At 40.6% G+C, this 16220-nt stretch overlaps 1 protein-coding gene across 1 annotated transcript in view; it reads right to left on the bottom strand.

Annotated features, from left to right (window-relative positions):
- KDM7A (lysine demethylase 7A) overlaps positions 1-16220 on the bottom strand; it is a 100364-nt gene that overhangs the window by 22666 nt on the left and 61478 nt on the right. The window contains exons 8-9 of the mRNA XM_054725991.1: positions 11350-11437; positions 9764-9870 (exon numbers count right to left, since the gene is read on the bottom strand). Coding sequence (XP_054581966.1) covers positions 9764-9870; positions 11350-11437 — 195 coding nt within the window. The remainder of the gene's footprint in view (positions 1-9763; positions 9871-11349; positions 11438-16220) is intronic.

Here is a 16220-nt window from a genome sequence, read left to right as displayed (position 1 = left end):
GAGGGTGCAATGGGAAAAAGAAGGAGCATGACTAGGATACTGGCAAGGCTGTTTCTGCTCACCCTGAGTGACAGACTTATAATTCTTTAAACTGTACGAGAGTGTATGTGTAGGCAATGTGTGATCCATACACTTCACTATGGGCATGAAATAATTCACTATTGTAAATATACACCTGCACCCACAAACCCAGTCTTTTCTGGGTTTTTAAACCAAATTGATTATTTAAAATTCATATAAAATACATTAGATGTGGTCTACAACTCAGGTAAGTTGAAGCAAAAGTGAAAGATTTCTACTTCTGCCCTGTGGCTAATTTACTTAAATAAACCCCAAATTGGTCACTGTTTTATTATTACTGACACTAAATTTAGTTAAGAGTTTCATACAACCCTCCCTCGTTTAACCTATCATATAAGCCTATAACAGTCTAAGAGCTGGCAAATAACAGGCCACAATGGAAAGTTCAAAGGTCAGGGATGAAAGCACAATATAAGGTGGGGTAACAAGATCACCAATCCTGGAGAGGAGAGAAAATGGCGACGGAATAGTCGGGTTTGGAGTCTGTTCCTGGGGCGGAGAGTCGGAGCAGCAGAGGCTCGCAGAGGGAGTGTATGTGGGCAAGCCAAGGGACAGCTAAACTCCAGGAGAAGGCGGGGGAGTGCTGGGCAGTGTTCCTCTGACCGCGCAGCACCCACAGGGGCTGGGTCCCCTCCTGGAGCTGCGGGCTCGCCGGGCGCCTCGCCATCTTGCAAGGAAAGGAGGATTTTCGTGGAAACCTGACTTTCCGCGACAACTGCAAACACTGAGCTGCTGGGAGCACCAGACCACCGGTCCCCTATCAGCGCAAACATTCGGATTCAAAGAAACTCTTCACTGCACCACGGAAAGGTCAGATTTCGCCTGAAATGAGGGGCGGTTTCTAATCCCCGCGGTGGGTGAGGGAAGCGCTGGGTGAGGGAAGCGCGGCAGCCGCAGGACCGCAGGACCGGCAGGAGCCGGGAGGTCTGTGCCTAGAAAAATCGGAGGCAGTTGGAACTGCCCTGATCCGTGAATGAGGAGGGGTGTCTTCTGAGCTGCTAACAGAAGTGACCTCTTGAAAGCAACTCATTTTAATCTGACGAGGAGGGTCAGACTAAGAATTTTCAAAGGAGTGCAGGCTCCTTAGTCTGGGGCACAGACCCACGGTCCGCACACCTGGGCTCTTTCCGACTCTGATTGCTAAGCCCAATACAGAGGTAAACCCAGGCGGAAACCCTGAAAGACTGCAGGGGGAAGGTGTTTTTTCGGAACCTGGGGACCAGAGCTGCGTGTGACCATCAGAGAGGCAGCTCTGAGGCGCATACCTCCACAAACCAGTAGTGAGTGCCATAGAGGGGGAAAAAAAAAAAAAAAGAAAGAAAAAAGAGCTAGAGAGGCCCGGAAGTCAATTCAGAAACACTGCCACCCAGGGGCTGAAACGCTAATTGTCTCTGGTGTAATTAAAAATAAATACGAGAAATTAAGACACGGCTGGCTTAAAAAGCAGGACTGGCTTCCAACACTGAGGAGCCCTGGAATGAAGCTGAACTGAAATACCGCCCAGACTGGGAAAAAGGCGTACCAAACAGAATAATAGAGGAAGTGAATGACAGCCGCTACTGCACATTTTAGTCTTCCTATTTTTTAATTTTCAATTCTTTTTTCAATTTTTAAAATTTTTTATTCTCATATTTTTTTATTTTCATTTTTTGCATCTTTTACTTAAGAAACTAATTTTTTTTCTTTTTCCTCACTCGATTTTCACCTTTTTAATTATTACATTTTTATTTTCAATCAACACTATTATTACTATTATTTTACTTTTTTTTTTTTTAATGTCATTTGATTTTCTCTTTCTTTTTTTTTTGGATTAGTGTCCTACATTCGATTTGCATCTTTCCCTTACAATCGTTTTACCCTATCTCAAAGCTAACATTATGCCATCACTCTCCTCCCAACCTTTCCCATTTTGGTCCCCAGTTTATCTTAACCCTTTCTGGCTTTAGATTTTCCCTACTTTTTCAGTTTACTCCCTGCTAAAACTTCACCCTACTTATATTATCTAATTCCCAACCCCCTGCTCCAAATCCATACAAACCTCTCTCTACGCTACCTTAAAAAAATTATTTTTCTCTCGGGCCTTTTGTTGTTGTTTGCTTGAATGTTGATTAGATTGAATTTTTATGCTTTTTTATGAGATTGTTTTGATTATTCTTTTTGTTGGTTTGGTTGGTTCTTTTGTTTGCTTTGTTTTTGTTTGTTTTTTACTTTTGTTTTCCCTTGCCTCACTTGATATTAGCTGCTGTTGCAGTTTGTATTAATCTCCAGGCTCGTGTTGCTGGAATTTGCTGGGAATAGTGGTTGTTCTAGTGGAGTTTACTCCCCATATATATAGTTTGTTCCCCTTTTCTCTCTTAGTATCATTCTTGTCTCTCTTACTTTTTTTTTTCTTTTATTTTTCTTTTCTGTTATTTCTTTTTCTTTTCTTTCTTTCTGCTCTTTTCCCAAGTTCAGATTCACACTCGTTGTTTTTTTTGTTTTGTTTTGTTTTGTTTTTTCGTTGTTGTTCTTTCTTTTTACTCTCCCTCTTCCACTCCTATTCCCTAATTTGTCTTTCTCTGGTGGTTACCTTTATTGGAGGTTATTAATATCGTGAATACAATTCTGTTCAGTGCCTTGTCTGTTGTGCCTGGTTGTGTTGTATTTTATACCTTTAAATCAACGCCAGAGAGAGAAATCTATATAACCAGACATCCGGAGAAGAGAGACCATGGGGAGACAAAGAAACAGCCCCCACAGGAAAGAGAAACAGGCATCACCAGAAAAGGAAGTAAACGATTTAGAGGCAAACAACCTATCAGAGAAAGAATTCAGAGAAATGATCATAGGGTGGCTGAAAAGGATGGAAGACAAATTCGACAATATGAGTAAGAACCAAGAAGAAATGAAGAAGAACCAAGAAGAAATGAAAAATGACATTGCTGCTGTAAAGAACTCAATAGAAAGCATCAAGAGTAGACTAGATGAAGCAGAGGACCGCATAAGTGAGCTAGAAGACAAGATGGAAAAAAATACCCAATTACAACAGCTTCTAGAAACAAAAATTAGAAAGATTGAGGAGAGCGTAAGGGAACTTCGGGACAATACAAAACAAAACAACATCAGGATAATAGGGGTGCCAGAAGGAAAGGAAACTGAGCAAGGAATAGAAAACCTGTTTGAAGAAATAATAACAGAAAACTTCCCTGATATAGGGAAGAAAAAACCCACACAAATCCAAGAAGCTCACAGAGTTCCAAGCAAAATGAACCCCAAAAGACCGACGCCAAGGCACATTATAGTTAAGTTGGCAAACACCAACGACAAAGTAAGAATCTTACAAGCGGCCAGAGAGAGACAGACAGTTACATACAAAGGAACCCCCATCAGACTAGCAACTGATTTCTCAACAGAAACTCATCAGGCCAGAAGGGAATGGAATGAAATATACCAAGTCATGCAAAGGAAGGGTCTAAATCCAAGAATACTATACCCAGCAAGGCTATCAATCAAAATTGAAGGTGAAATCAGGAGCTTCACAGACAAAAAAGGACTAAGGGAGTTTATCACCACCAAACCAGCAATGAAAGAAATGCTAAAGGGTCTGCTGTAAAAAAAAAAAAAAAAAAAAGAAAGAAATAGGAAGCAAAGAAGGTACACAGGGGTATAGAATAAAAATGGCGTCAAATAAGTACCTATCAATAATAACTTTAAATGTAAATGGATTGAATGCCCCAATCAAAAGACACAGGGTAACAGACTGGATAAGAAAACAAAACCCAGATATCTGCTGTCTACAGGAAACCCACCTCAAAAAAAAGGATGCATACAGACTGAGAGTAAAGGGATGGAAAAAGGTTTTCCAGGCAAATGGAAATGAAAAAAAAGCTGGGGTTGCAATACTTATATCTGACAAATTAGATCTCAAAGTGAAGGACATAACAAGAGATAATGAAGGCCACTTCATAATACTAAAGGGAGAAATCCAACAAGAAGAAATAACTCTGGTAAACATATATGCACCCAATACAGGAGCACCAAGATACATTAAAAAACTCCTGGAAGATATCAAAGGAGAGATTGACAGTAATACAATCATAGTAGGAGACTTCAATACCCCACTATCACCATTGGACAAATCCTCTAAACTAAACATCAGCAAAGAAACATCAAACCTAAATGACTCACTAGAACAGATGGAATTAATCGACATCTTCAGAACATTTCACCCCAAAGCCACAGAATATACATTCTTCTCAAGTGCACATGGGTCATTTTCAAAGATAGACCATATGTTAGGACATAGGCAAAGTCTCTACAAATTCAAGAAGATAGAAATCATATCAAGTATCTTCTCAGATCACAGTGGCATAAAACTGGAAATCAACTACAATAAAAACAACCCAAAGAAATCAAATACTTGGAGACTAAACAGCATGTTATTAAACCATGACTGGGTTACCAAAGACATCAAGGAAGAAATAAAAAACATCATGGCAACAAACGACAATGAAAACACAACAATCCAAAATCTATGGGACACAATGAAAGCAGTCCTGAGAGGGAAGTTCATAGCTCTACAAGCCTACTTCAAAAAACAAGAAACAATGGTAATAAATTACCTAACCCAACAACTCAAAGAGTTAGAGAGAGAGCAACAAGATAAGCCCAGTGTAAGCAGAAGGAAAGAAATAATAAAGATCAGAGCGGAGATAAACGACATAGAAACCAAAGAAACAATACAAAAGATCAACAAAACCAAGAGCTGGTTCTTTGAAAGGATAAACAAGATTGATGGACCTCTAGCCAGGCTCACCAAGAAGCAAAGAGAGAGGACCCAAATAAACAAAATCAGAAATGAAAGAGGTGAAATAACAACAGATCCCGCTGAGATACAAAGGATTGTTACAAAATACTACGAACAACTCTATTCCAACAAACTGGACAACCTAGAGGAAATCGACATATTCCTAGAAAAATACAACCTTCCAAAACTTAATCAGGAAGATTCTAAACAGCTCAACATGCCAGTAACTATGGAAGAAATTGAAGCAGTCATCAAAAAGCTTCCGGCAAACAAAAGCCCGGGGCCAGATGGCTTCACAGGAGAGTTTTATCAAACTTTCAAGGAAGAACTAAAACCTATCCTCCTCAGACTATTCCAAAAAATTCAAGAGGAAGGAACACTTCCAGGCTCCTTCTATGAAGCCAGCATCACCCTAATACCAAAACCAGATAAAGACAACTCAATGAAAGAGAATTACAGGCCAATATCCCTCATGAACATTGATGCCAAAATCCTCAACAAAATTCTAGCAAATCGGCTCCAGCAGTACATCAGAAAGATAATACACCATGACCAAGTAGGATTTATTCCAGGAATGCAAGGATGGTACAATATCCGCAAATCAATAAACGTGATACATCACATAAACAAATTGAGAGATAAAAATCACATAGTCATATCAATAGATGCAGAAAAAGCATTTGACAAAATCCAACACCCTTTCTTGATAAAAACTCTCAACAAGGTGGGAATAGAAGGCTCGTACCTCAACATAATAAAAGCTATTTATGATAAACCCACAGCAAACATCATACTCAATGGGCAAAAACTAAAACCATTTCCCCTAAGAACAGGAACAAGACAGGGATGCCCACTCTCACCACTCCTGTTTGACATAGTACTGGAAGTATTAGCTATCGCAATTAGGCAAGAAGAAGAAATAAGAGGCATCCAAATTGGAAAAGAAGAAGTGAAGCTGTCCTTATTTGCAGATGACATGATATTGTACATAAAAAACCCAAAAGATTCCATCAAAAAACTAATAGACTTAATAAATGAATTCGGCAATGTAGCGGGATACAAAATTAACGCCAAGAAATCTATGGCTTTTCTATACACCAATAATGAACTTACAGAAAGAGAGACTAAAAAAGCAATCCCATTTACCATCGCACCAAAAAAATTAAGATACCTAGGAATAAACTTAACTAAGGAGGTAAAAGACCTATACGCAGAAAACTACAGGACACTGAAAAAAGAGATAGAGGAAGACGTAAACAGATGGAAGAACATACCATGTTCCTGGATTGGTAGAATCAACATCATTAAAATGTCCATACTACCCAAAGCAATCTACAGATTCAATGCACTCCCCATCAAAATACCAACAGCATATTTCACAGACCTAGAAAGAACTCTCCAAAAATTCATCTGGAATAAAAAAAGACCCCGACTAGCCTCAGCAATCCTCAGAAAGAAGAATAAAGTAGGTGGGATCTCAATACCAGATTTCAAGCTGTATTACAAAGCCACTGTTCTCAAAACAGCCTGGTACTGGCACAAGAACAGACATATTGATCAATGGAACAGAATAGAGAACCCAGATATCGACCCAAACCACTATGCTCAATTAATATTTGACAAAGGAGGCATGAACATACAATGGAGTCAAGACAGTCTCTTCAATAAATGGTGTTGGGTAAACTGGACAGATACATGCAAAAAAATGAAACTAGATCACCAACTTACACCATACACAAAAATAAACTCAAAATGGATACAGGACTTAAACATAAGACGGGAAACCATAAAAATACTAGAGGACTCCACAGGCAACAAAATCTCAGACATATGCCAAAAGAACTTCTTCACTGACACTGCCCCTAGGGCAATGGAAGCTAAAGAGAAAATTAACAAATGGGACTACATCAAAATAAAAAGCTTTTTTACAGCAAAAGAAACCATCAACAAAACAACAAGAAAGCCCACCGCATGGGAAAACATATTTGCAAATGCTATCACTGATAAAGGTTTAATCTCCAACATCTACAGGCAGCTTATGCAACTTAATAAGAGGAAGATAAATGATCCAATAAAAAAATGGGCAACAGACCTAAACAGAATATTTTCAAAAGAAGACAGAAGGAAGGCCAAGAGACACATGAAAACATGTTCAAAGTCACTTATTATCCGAGAGATGCAAATCAAAACAACAATGAGGTACCATCTCACACCTGTCAGAATGGCTATCATCAACAAATCAACAAACAACAAGTGTTGGCGAGGATGCGGAGAAAAAGGAACCCTCGTGCACTGCTGGTGGGAATGCAGACTGGTGCAGCCACTGTGGAGAACAGTATGGAGTTTCCTCAAAAAACTGAAAATGGAACTCCCATTTGACCCAGTAATCCCACTCCTGGGAATATATCCGAAGAAACTAGAAACACCAATCAGAAAGGATATATGCACCACTATGTTCATAGCAGCACAATTTACAATAGCTAAGATTTGGAAACAGCCTAGGTGCCCATCAGCAGATGACTGGATCGGAAAACTGTGGTACATCTACACAATGGAATACTATGCTGCCATAAAAAAGAAGGAATTCTCATCATTTGCAGCAACCTGGATGGAATTGGAGAACATTATGCTAAGTGAAATAAGCCAGTCAATGAAAGAAAAATACCACATGATCTCACTCATTTAGGGATAGTAAAGAACATTATAAAGTGGTGAACAAAAAGATAGATACAGAGTCAGTAAAGCATCAAACAGACTTTCAAAGTACAGGGGGAAAGTTTGGAAAGGTGGGGGAGTTATGAAATCAAACGAAGGACTTGTATGCATGCATATAAGCATAAACAATGGACGCAAAACTCTGGGGGGGGAGGGCATGTGTGGGTGTGGGGTGGGGGGTAATAGTAAGATATGTACACATATAATACCTCAATAAAAATATTTAAAAAAATAAAAAATAAATAAATAAAAAAAAAGAAAAAAAAAAAAAAAAAAAAAAAGATCACCAATCCTGATTCCAGGATGAATGTGTAGGATGTGGCACTGGTATAATGGTCCTTTGGCGCTATCCTCAGTGGGATACACTAGTCATGCCAGGTATCCAGTTCTGATCTGGCAGATGAAATGAAAACACTTTAAAACCTGACCTGCAAATACACTTTTATACTAATCTTTTTTTTTAATGTATAGGATTATGTTTTCTAATCAGATCTCAATAGTTCTGAACTCTCAATGGACTAAAATAAAGGCTAATCCATTCTCAGACTAAACAATCTGCAGCTTGTGACTGCAAGAACAGCAAGATTTTACCTTTCAAATAAATTCTTAATTTGATTTCTCTAATCTGGAGTGTTGTTACTGGGTTTTATTTCCAGAAAACAAGAACATCTATAAGTGTGTGTGTGTGTGTGTGTGTGTGTGTGTGTGTGTGTGTGTATGTATATGTGTGTGTATATATATATATATATATATCTAGGGTTCTACTTGCATATGAGACTATGAACTTCAATGTCTAGAATTTTCCTAGAAACAGTCCATTGTGACATTCCTGCAGCCACCAAAAACACCTGAAAACACAGGACGAGTCAGACTCAGGATAAGGAGTTGTTTCTGGAGCAGAGACTGATCTGGTGCAGAGAGCACCTGTTCTTCCTCATCCATGGGCTCCTGTTTAATCTGCTTATATCTGTTTCTTCTGGAAGTTAATTATAATAGTAGCACTATTTGCAAATGGACTGGACAAGTTAAACGACATAAAAACAGATGAATTGTATTCTCAAGGGCACAACTGAATGAAAAGGAAAAAAAAGGATAAAGGGAAATGTGATATGCAATTTCCAATTTGACTGCTCAAAGATTTTTAAGCCAAAAGATAAAACACCCAATCTGAAATTCCACATAAAAAAGGTAGCTTTCAAGTTTAAATAAAGGGATAAGTAACAACCTCTCCTTCCCCCCAACAAAACCCCAAATATTTTTCTTCAACTAGATTCAGCCTGACATCCAGTTGGTTTGTACTAACAGGTGCCTTACACTGGCCAGCATAGTGAGCATAAAATGGTAATGGCACAGGCACTACCTCATTCTCTCAAGACATGAAAATTATGCCCTGGAATTTTAAAAGCAAATATTTGGGAACACATCTATATATATAATCTATATATATAAAAGCCTAAGTGACCGTTTGACCAGTAGCTATGATGCACATTGACCACCAGGGGGCAGATGCTCAACACACAGGCATGGAAACATGGAACAGACTGATGAATCTCAGAAGGAAGGGGGGAGGGAGAGGGCGGGAAGAGATTAACCAAATATATGCATACTAGAGGCCCGGTGTACGGATTCGTGCACCAGTGGGGTCCCTCAGCCTGGCCTGCAGGGATCGGGCCGAAAACAGCAGTCTGACATCCCCCGAGGGGTCCCGGATTGTGAAAGGGCACAGGCCAGGCCGAGGGACCCCATCAGTGCACGAATCCATGCACCGGGCCTCTATTATTACATAATATCTTGGCTTAAACTGCATTCTTGCAGGCGAGGCACTTTTACATGCCTGACAGTGTGTACAGGCCACTAGAGTCCCAGGTGAAATGAATATTTTCAACATTACCTGTTCTGATGCAGCTCTTCATAAATCTGCTTTTTAAGGTCGCAGTGGTCGCCAACTGGTGACCTACGGACCACTGGTGGTCCATGAGGTCCAAAAGGTTGGCGACCACTGGACTAGAGACTCTAATTTGTTAAAAAGGTTCTTGGTCAGGGGAAATCATGCATTCAAAAAAAATAACATAGGAACAACAGCAACACCATACTAAAAAAGGGTCGCTATCACTGGCTTTTAGTGAATTTACAAACAGCATGTTTCATATCACACTGCAAGATGGACAGATTATTAATTACCTTTCAGGGTTTCCAGCAAGTTTTTGGCTACAAACCAACATATGGCTTCAAAGAAAGGGAATTTGAAAAGATCTGGTGTTTTTAGCCTTTTTTCCATCTCATAACACCTGAATAAACACAATTTAAGAAATTTAGTATTTATATTAGCATTTCAAAGTTAAATGAAGGCAACCAACTTAAGGAAAATAAAATAAGCAGGCTCTGACATGTAAGAACAATCAAGTACTGTATATTACATAATACAACATTTGGATAAGCCTGAATTATGACCTTATCCAGGTCAGACCTTAACAAATTTGACAGTATACTGAAGAATTACATTGGTCTTCAAAAAGATCAGACCTTGGGATTCTTATCCTTGTCTTAACAGAAGGAATTTCATAAGGGTTCCACTATAATAAATAAGACACTATGTTTATAAGTCAACTCCATGTATTGAACAACCAACTGAGCTTTTCTTTAGTTTCTACCAAGCATTCAAGCTCAAGACCACACTTGGCGCTGGTCAAGGGGAGGAGACAGGAACCACAGCTTGCCACAGTGTTCGTCTTCTGTGCGAGTCTTTGCAGCCATCCATACATCCAGGAGCCACTTTTCCTCTGGGGACAGCTCAGGTATACAGAAACAAGATTCACAGCTGGCAGTGTGGGAGCTGTCCTGACTTAAAGCTTCATGCGTGTAAGGGCCAGTACTTCATGTAGTAACTCCACAGACACATAGCTTCCAGGGTCCCCATGGGCAAACCAAGCTACAAGATCACCACACTCAGGAAAGCCCAAACACATGGCTTCCTACTAGGTACTCTAGTTCTCCCAGTCCTGATGTGGTTTATCAACCAGGAGTCATTTCACTGTAAGCAGTGCTGCCTAGTAACATTCTCCCCCCAGAGGCGACCAGAGGCACAGAGTTAGCTAAAGGTCACCTTCTCACACAGAAGGGGAAAGAGCTGTTAATCCTTTCCCCATGTAAAATTACAGGTGTTCTGACAGCCATCTGAACTTAGGGTTGCTTTTCCCCAGCACCATAGTTATACCTGAGATTGACTGGATTTAGTTCATTTCCCTCATTGTAAAAACAGCCAAAGGAGAACCCATATATTTTTATGCAATTTTGAAAGTTGGGGAGATATTTAGTCTCAAATTTAATAATTTTTTAATTTTAGATTTAAAATGCATCAAGCTATCCTCCCGACAAATTTTTTTAAGACAATACTTTTGTTAAAAGTTCCTAATCTTGCCCTAGCTGATTTGGCTCAGCAGATAGTGTTGGACTGCTGACTGAAGGGGGTCCCAGGTTTGATTCCGATTAAAGGCACATGCCCAGATTGCGGACTTGATCCCCAGTAGTGGGTGTGCAGGAGTCAGCCGATCAATGATTCTCTCTCATCATTGATGTTTCTATCTCTCCCTCTCCATTCCTCTCTGAAATGAATAAAACTATTTTTTTAATAGTTCCTGTTCTTAATAATTTCTCAGGGCCTATCTCCATGAGATCTCAATTAAAACACGTTGTTGAATTTAGTTTTTGAAACAACATCCTGTTTAAAAGAAAGGACAAAAGATCCTTTAAATACTGATGACACAAACCTGAGCTGCATGCCAATGTTAAGGTTGTGCAGAAAGTTCCCCCCAAAAGCCATACAGTCCTGAGAAGTGAGCACAGCATGAATCCACCCTGAAATGGTTAAAAGTATATTAATCAGTGATTTCTCAGTATTTAAAGCAAACAAATGTGATATCTACCTGTGAGATAAGAAACACAAAATATCAACATCAATTTACTTTATACTCCAGTGCTAGAAAAGTTAATGTCTATTAAAGCTATAGATTCATTCATTCTAATATTTAGTGAAGGCTTATTATATACCAGCTCTGTGATGAGTTTGAGTAAACAAATGCATTGACCCAATTAGATAAAAAATCATGGTACAAGATAGGTGAAGGCTTTTGTGGTTGTTGCTTTGTAGTTTAAAGGAAAAACAATCCAACTTAATATTAAAGATTTTACTCTGAGACAAGTCAAATCTGGTTAGAATGACACAAGCACATTTCCATTAAGTGACCATTGAGACTGGCTAAGCACTTCACTTCCCTAGTATCTGAAATGAGTACTGGGGGACTAAGCAGAGGAGGATCAGTGGAACTCAACCGGATACCTGCCTCCAAGAAGGAAGAGGTAGATTACCCACATTTCATTATGAAGGGTTTTGGTCCCATAAATATAAATGTTGGCAATCCAAATGATGTCTTATTTTCCCATAAAAGTATTTTCAAAGAGAGAAACATTTCTGAGAGATGATGCCTAGCTTTTGAAAGAAATGTTCATAGCCTAAACATGGACTTATGTGAGTATAAATAAATATACACATTTGCATGTAAAAATTAACTGTTAAAACAGGTCTCATTTTTCATCTTCTAATTGCTCACTGTGCCCGTGATATAGTATCAAAAAACTTCTCCAAGATTGACTTTCAAGTGGTGCTCTTTTGTGTGCTCAAAGGCACAAAGCCTTGAGCTTGACCCTGAAATAACAAATTAGAAGTCTGTCAGCTACAAATCCTATAGATCAGTGGTTTTCATAAAGGCCATACTGCCTGTAGAGGGCATTTGGAAAAGTTTGGGGGTTTCTTTTGATTGTCACAATGATCAAGTGGCACTCCAATTTGTGAGTGGGAGCCAGGGATGCAAAATGCAGGTCAGTTCTACACAGTAAGAAATTGCCCTGCACTACTCAGGACTTAGGAATTTCTGCTGGGCATTCATTTAGTACAAAATCTGCCATGAATTGTCTGAGCCTAGAAACTATAACTCCATTATATACACTGAGTGGCCAGATTATTATGACCAACTGACATTTGTAGGCAAATTAGCCATACACTGCATCATATGGGATATGGAAGCCGAAGGCCTGTTCCAACACCTTTGCTGTCTGCAGTTACCAAGATAAAACGTCTCCAATTCACACAGGAACACAAGGATTAGACAGTCGAGCATTGGAAAAAAGTCATGTGGTCCGATGAATCACGTTTCCAGTTGCATCATGCAGATGGCAGAGTGAGAATTTCGCGGAAACAGCATGAAAGCATGCACCCCACATGCATGAGTACAACCCTTCAAGCTGGTGGGGGCAGTGTTATGGTTTGGGGCATGTTTTCCTGGCATGATTTGGGCCCTTTAATTCGTGTGGAACAACGTCTGAATAGCACAACATACCTAAGTATCGTTGCTGATCAAGTTCATCCTATCATGTTGATGGTGTATCCCAATGGAGATGGCTTCTTCCAACAAGACAATGTGCCATGCCACGATTGCTCGTGTTGTGCAGGGGTGGTTTCAAGAACATGAGGGAGACTTTACCTTGCTTAGGTGGCCCCCACAATCACCAGATCTCAATCCAATTGAGCATTTGTGGGACGAAGTTAAAAGAGCCATCAGGCAGCTGGTTCCACAACCATCAAATCTCACAGAACTGGACAGTGCTATTCATCAGGCATGGTGTCAGATTCCTCGCATCACCTTTCAACATCTCGTGGAGTCAATGCCAAGAAAAATCGCCGCGGTATTGAAGGCAAAAGGTGGCCCAATGAAGTACTGATGGGGTGGTCATAATAATCTGGCCACTCAGTGTATATATATCTATCTATATATCTATATATATAAAAGCCTAAGCGACCATCGCAACCGAAACAACAGAACGGACGACCAAACAGACTGCGTGGGGCAACCAAGCCAGCAGGGGGGTTAGTGAGGGACGACCAAAGGACTGAGCAGCAGGCTGCATGGGGCGATCAGGCCAGCAAGGGGGGTAGTTAGGGACGACCACATGACTGAGCAGCAGGCTGTGTGGGGCGAACAGGCCAGCAGTGAGGGCAGTTGGGGATCAGGCAGTCAGACATCCCCCAAGTGGTCCCAGATTGGAGTGTGTGCAGGCTGGGCTGAGGGAACCCTCCCACTCCCGTGCACGAATTTCATGCACCAGGCCTCTAGTATATACACTGAGTGGCCAGATTATTATGATCTCTGAACGCATTATTATAATCTGGCCACTCAGTGTAAGTGTATGTGTGTGTGTGTGTGTGTGTGTGTGTGTGTGTGTGTGTGTATTAGAGGCCCGGTGCATGAATTCGTGCATGGGTGGGGTCCGGCCAGCCTAGCCAGGAGGAGGGGACATGGGTGGTTGGCCGGCCTGCCTGCTGGTCGAACTCCTGGTCGAGGGGACAATTTGCATAATTAGCCTTTTATTATATAGGATATACACTGAGTGGCCAGATTATTATGCGTTCAGAGATCATAATAATCTGGCCACTCAGTGTATATAAAACCCTAATATGCAAATAGACCGAACGGCAGGACAACTGAACCAGTCGCTATGACGTGCACTGACCATCAGGGGGCGCACATGGAACATGGTGGGCATCAGCCGCGGAGGGATGGTGGAGCAGGTGAGCAGGGGTGCCCGACCAAGGCAGGGCACCGGTCGCTGTCATCAGGGTGAGCCTCTGGTGGTTACTGAAAATGCTTTGCTCCCGTGTGCCACAGTCCCGCCTGGCACTTGCACCTGCTGCCGGTGCCAGCCTCGCTTGCACCTGCTGCCGGTGCCCAGCGCCAGCCCTGATCACTTGGCACCCGCTGACCCCGATTGCCCCTCAGGGCTTCTTCACCTCAAAATGACATGCGTGATAACGATACTTGAGCTGCAGGTAAGGCTGGTACTCAATTCCTTCCTCGGGTCCCTCAAAACATACTCCTAACTGTCCCAGGAAAAAGCCCAGACTCACTACTGGCTTGGCCTTTCATAGCAATGTAGAGCTGACCAGTTAAAGGGAACCTCAACAAATTTTTTAAAATTTTATGCAAAGGACATTATTAAGAAAGTAAAATGACAACCCACAGAATAAGAGAAAATATTTGCAAATTATATGTCTGATAAGGGTATAGTATACAGAATACAGTATGTAAAGAATGCTTACAACTCAACAATAAAAAGACAACCCAACTTAAAAATGGGCAAAGGATTTCAATAAACATTTTTCCAAATAGATATTCAAATGGCTAATAAGCACAAGAAAAATGCTCAGTATCGTTACTCATAAAGGAAATGTAAATCAAAACCACAGTGAGATACCACCACTTCATACCCACTAAAATGTCAAAAACAAAAAAGATAATTACAGTGTTGGTGAGGATGTGGAGAAATGGAAAACATTGTACATTGCTGGTGGGAGTGAAAATGGTGCAGCCATTTGGAAAACAGTTTGGCAGTTCCTCAAAAAGTTAAATGTCATTCAACCATATGGCCGAGTAATTCCATACTAGGTATATAACCAAGGGAAATGAAATACCTCACACAAAACTTTTACACAGGTGATCAAAAGCATCACAATGCATAATAGCCAAAAGGTAGAAACAACTCAAATGTCTATCAACTAATAAATGGATAAATGAAATGTGGTGTATCTGTACAATGAAATATTAATCAGCCATAAAAAGTAGTGAAGTACTGCCCAGCCGGCATGGCTCAGTGACTGAACATTGACCTATGAGCCAGGAGGTCACAGTTCAATTCCAGGTCAGGGCGCATGCCTGGGTTGTGGGCTCGATCACCAGTGGGGAGCATGCAGGAAGCAGCCAATCAATGATTCTCTCTCATCACTGATGCTTCTATCTCCCTCTCCCTCTCCCTTCCTTTCTGAAATATATATATATTAATGAAATACTCAGACATGCTGCAATAAGGATGAACCTAAACAATATGCTAATAAGGAAGCTAGATACCGCCCTGGCTGGTTTGGCTCAGTGGATAGAGCATTGGCCTGCAGACGGAAGGGTCTGGGGTTCAATTCTGGTCAGGGGCACATGCCCAGGTTGCGGGCTCAATCCTGGTGTGGGGCGTGCAGGAGGCAGCCGATCGACGATTCCCTCTCATCATTGATGTTTCTGTCGCTCTCTCCCTCTCCCTTCCTCTCTGAACTCAACAAAAAAATATTTTTTTTAAAAAAGAAGCTAGATACAAAAGGCCACATATTCTACATATATGCATGATATGTCCATACTAGGCAAATCCAGAGACTGAAAGTACCTAGTAGTTGCCAGGGGCTCAAAGACGAGGGAATAGAGATGTGACTCTTAACGGATATGGGACTTCCTTTTGAGGTGATGAAATTAGAATTAGATGGTGGTAAGGTTGCACAACCTTATTAATCTAATAAAAACCACTGACTTGATTGCTTCTCAGTCTTTTGGCTAAAATCAAGTGTAAAAACCACTGACTTGTACACTTTAAAGGATGAATATTATAGTCTGTAAACTTTATCTGAACAAAAATCAAAATGATGGAAAATGACATAAAACACCACAAAGTCATGCAAAGCTACTTTCCAAACATGTTCAAGCCAGAGTTTCTCATTAAAAGCTGACTTTATGTGACTGAGTATCAACAATGGGCAGCAGGGATGGAA

Source organism: Eptesicus fuscus, chromosome 14, assembly GCF_027574615.1.
Source record: "Eptesicus fuscus isolate TK198812 chromosome 14, DD_ASM_mEF_20220401, whole genome shotgun sequence".
Lineage (NCBI taxonomy): Eukaryota > Metazoa > Chordata > Mammalia > Chiroptera > Vespertilionidae > Eptesicus > Eptesicus fuscus.
Note: the sequence above shows the minus strand (reverse complement) of the source record. Positions and strands in the feature narration are given on the sequence as shown.